Below are 1,893 nucleotides of genomic sequence, written 5' to 3'. Positions count from 1 at the left end.
AGCTCACACGCGATCGATTCAGTATACGAGATCATCCCGAACGGAGCAGCAGCATCGAAGATGACGAAACCACGCTGGAAGCGCTTAACCGCGCTATTGTTGATCAATTGTACCCTGCTGGCTCTTATCAGCAACGTTCGATGTGACGACGGTACGCGTGTGCTGCGCGAACGCGGTTCCAAAATGGCGATTGACGATTGATATTTCTCCTTTCCGTAGACAAGTCCTCTTCCGGGGAAGATTCCACCTCGGACGATGCGGACGACCATGCTGCCAAGGCTACCGGAGAGAGTCTCATTTCGGCGCAGCTGTTCGCGATTATTGACCTGTACAAGCAGGAAGATCCGGTTGGACTGCCGGGCGCGACCGTGCCCGATCCGATGCCCATTCCGGAGATCAAGCAGTCCTTTTCGATCGCCAAGATGCACATGAAGAACGTGCTCGCGTACGGGCTGTCCAAGTTCCGGATCAAGCTGTTCAAGACGGAGCTGAACACGATGAAGGTCCAAACGGGGGTGCAAATCGACGAGATGTTGGTAAAGGGTAACTACACGCTGAGTACGTTCTTCAACCGGGCGGAAGGTCCGTTCACGGTTATCCTCAAGAACGTGCTGACGAAGGGCAACGTGTCGCTAGGGGTCGATCGTGACGGCAAGGTTCGCACGCAGGACATCAGCCTGGACATTGCGTTCGACGATATGTCGATGGACTTCCAAAACCTTGGCTTCATGGGCAGCATCTTCCAGAGTGTGGTCAACTCCGCCTCCAACTTGGTCTTCGATACAATCAAACCGTTCATGCTGAGTGAGGCGTACACCAAAATCCGGGAGGAGATCGACACACGGGTGGAAAACATGACCACCGAGCACAGCATCCTGTTCCCGAACTCGATCTCCCCGCTCGACATGGCCATCGGTGAAGCTCGTACGATGGTCCGCAACAAGCACTTTGATCCGTACCTCATTCCGGACTACAACACGACGGCCGGCATTTTCGGCATGCAAACCACACACACCTGGATCCGAGGCGTGTCCAGCTTCTACCGCTACGGAGACATCGGAATCCTCATGCAAAACAACACCGTCTCCCTCACGATGCAAGTGGGAACGCAGCGCATCATGGGATCGACCCAGTGGGAAGTTTCGATGGGTCGCGGAATGGTCACCCGAGCCGGCCAGGCCCAGTTCACCGTAGAACATATCAAAGTCTCCTTCGAAGTGCAGCAACCCCTGGATCTTCGCCGCAAGCCCAAGCTCAACGACCTGCAGCTGGAGCTGGGCAACATCCAGGTGCGCTGTGACGGCGCCGGAACGCTGGACTACGTCGTCGAGGCCGCGGTCAACATCCTGCCGAATCTGCTGCGCTACCAGATCATGGACGCCATCGAGAATCCGCTTAAGACGCGCATCCAGGAGAAGCTGGACTGCATCAACGTCGAGCAGATGGTCAAGAAGCACGTGGTCGAGTACGAGAAGCGCGGGTTCGACATGGAGCTCGATCTGAAGATTTGCTGAGGTGTTCCCGGGTGGGACAATAGCTTTTAAGACGTACTGTATGATGCAAGTGTTTTAGAGGAATACATTTTAAATAGAAAGCTTATTCAAACTTATAGGGATAATTTCTTTTATTATCCGATTCGACACACTATGGAAGGATCTCTCTAAGTCATTCCTTCAGATTTCTCTGTAATTTAAAGGTAACAAACAATTTGCAATAATAATAAGATCCTCAATTCTAGAATACTTGAAGCATAAAAAATAATGGTTTTCATGTGATGACAATTTGGAAATAATTATTATACGGGTTCTTCTCCACCAATTCATACAGCAGTTGCCCCGACCTCTATTCCATTTGTGTGAAACTTTGTTCTAGGGGTAATTTTGGTCCCTGAAC

At 51.6% G+C, this 1,893-nt stretch overlaps 1 protein-coding gene across 1 annotated transcript; it reads left to right on the top strand.

The window, feature by feature from the left end:
• Positions 1 to 1,609, top strand: LOC6045714. The gene is made up of 2 exons (XM_001862987.2): positions 1 to 151; positions 220 to 1,609. The coding sequence occupies exons 1-2, from the start codon at positions 61 to 63 to the stop codon at positions 1,512 to 1,514; spliced, it is 1,386 nt and encodes a 461-aa protein (XP_001863022.2). The 5' UTR covers positions 1 to 60; the 3' UTR covers positions 1,515 to 1,609.
• Positions 1,610 to 1,893: the final 284 nt, after the last annotated feature.

Source organism: Culex quinquefasciatus, chromosome 2 (genome assembly GCF_015732765.1).
Source record: "Culex quinquefasciatus strain JHB chromosome 2, VPISU_Cqui_1.0_pri_paternal, whole genome shotgun sequence".
NCBI lineage: Eukaryota > Metazoa > Arthropoda > Insecta > Diptera > Culicidae > Culex > Culex quinquefasciatus.
The sequence above is the reverse complement of the archived record's forward strand: the minus strand, read 5'-3'. Positions and strand labels throughout refer to the sequence as shown.